This window comes from Rhagoletis pomonella, unplaced genomic scaffold (assembly GCF_013731165.1).
Source record: "Rhagoletis pomonella isolate Grant_MI unplaced genomic scaffold, Rhpom_1.0 Rhpom_scaffold_00006, whole genome shotgun sequence".
Taxonomy (NCBI): domain Eukaryota; kingdom Metazoa; phylum Arthropoda; class Insecta; order Diptera; family Tephritidae; genus Rhagoletis; species Rhagoletis pomonella.
The window spans coordinates 1,283,391-1,284,667 of NW_023458560.1; the positions used below are offsets into that span (position 1 = coordinate 1,283,391).

Genomic DNA, 1,277 nt, shown 5'->3' on the forward strand with positions numbered 1-1,277 from the left:
TCAGTATGGATACTTTTAAAAATCGGGTACCGTCGATACTTTTTAGAGTTTTGAGTACTTTTCGTATGGATACTGCCCAGCACTATCCCGAAGATACTTGCATAGCTCTGTACACAACATATGCAAAAACAACAACTTACCGATATAAAGATTGTGTTCCGCGCGTCTTAGACTTTTTACGCTTAGCCTCTTGGAAAAACTGGCAATAAGTGTAGTGATGTACCGGACTCTCTTCTTTGATTGCGTTGTGATTTAGCTTCATTTCAACCACATTTACCTTTGTGTTGGGTTTAAAGTGATGTAGACCCGGAGGGTTTGATTTACATGCGCTAGGTGTCATTACGACGTTCGTCACACGTCGTTCGGCAGTATTGTTCGCACCTTCGTTAAAAATTGAGATTTTGTATTCTTATAACTTTATAGTATTTACCTGCTTTCAAACGCGGTGATGTGGGATTTAAGTGACCTTCTAGCGAGTCTCTCGAACCCGAATCTAGAGAATTGCGGTGAAGAGTTGTGGGCAAATAACTCAAATCCTTGCGGTAGGGAAAGCGATCCAGTTCAGGTTCTTTTGAGAACATGATTCCATGTCTTGGATACAGCTTGCAATTTGTTACTGATCTCTGAAAGTCGTTTTTACTAGTTGCGAGGTAATCAGAGTCGAATACTCCATCAGATTGATTGCGCGTACCTTTCCGATGGTCAGCGTAAGACATTGTTGTGCAGGGAATAAATATTTGCTTTTTCGTTGCTATAAAATTTATAAAACCATATACATAAGTAAGTAATGTCAGACACAATATCAAAAAGTGGTGATGCCAAGGCATATCAAACAGGTAGTAGCATTAGAGTAAAAACAACATTTGTGGGTATTTTTGAAGTGAAACTTCTTTAGCGGCGGTTGTTTGGTTGGTTGGGAGTAAATTGGCAAATTCAACGGAAATTGCACACGGAAATGATGCAACGGAAATATTGCCATGGAAATGGTGCACCGGAAATGGTTGGGGCTGAAACAAGTACTTCTTGTGTGTATGCATATGGTATTAATTTAACAAAAATTTGCTAATAAAAGGTTAAAGAATAACACTTAGCAAAAGACCAATACAAGAATGAAAGTAAAAATGACTACGCACATGGATAAAGGCAAAGGTAAAAATAAAAACAAAAACAAAGATGTGTAAAGATAAAGGCAAAAATGAAGACCAAGATAAATTGAAACACTTTACTTATATAGAATATGTAGATGAAGAAAATGATAAACATAAAAGTAAAGACAA

The 1,277-nt window shown here is 37.1% G+C and overlaps 2 protein-coding genes across 2 annotated transcripts in view; one reads left to right on the top strand and one right to left on the bottom strand.

Annotated features, from left to right (window-relative positions):
* Positions 1–716, bottom strand: part of LOC118741511 — a 15,656-nt gene extending 14,940 nt beyond the window's left edge. Inside the window, exons 1-2 of the mRNA XM_036473510.1 lie at positions 431–716; positions 141–381 (exon numbers count right to left, since the gene is read on the bottom strand). Of these exons, the coding sequence (XP_036329403.1) occupies positions 141–381; positions 431–716 (527 nt within the window). The remainder of the gene's footprint in view (positions 1–140; positions 382–430) is intronic.
* Positions 717–1,121: 405 nt separating this feature from the next.
* The window catches only part of LOC118741512 (dynein heavy chain 9, axonemal-like), an 18,847-nt gene continuing 18,691 nt past the window's right edge, over positions 1,122–1,277 (top strand). Inside the window, exon 1 of the mRNA XM_036473511.1 lies at positions 1,122–1,149. Coding sequence (XP_036329404.1) covers positions 1,122–1,149 — 28 coding nt within the window. The remainder of the gene's footprint in view (positions 1,150–1,277) is intronic.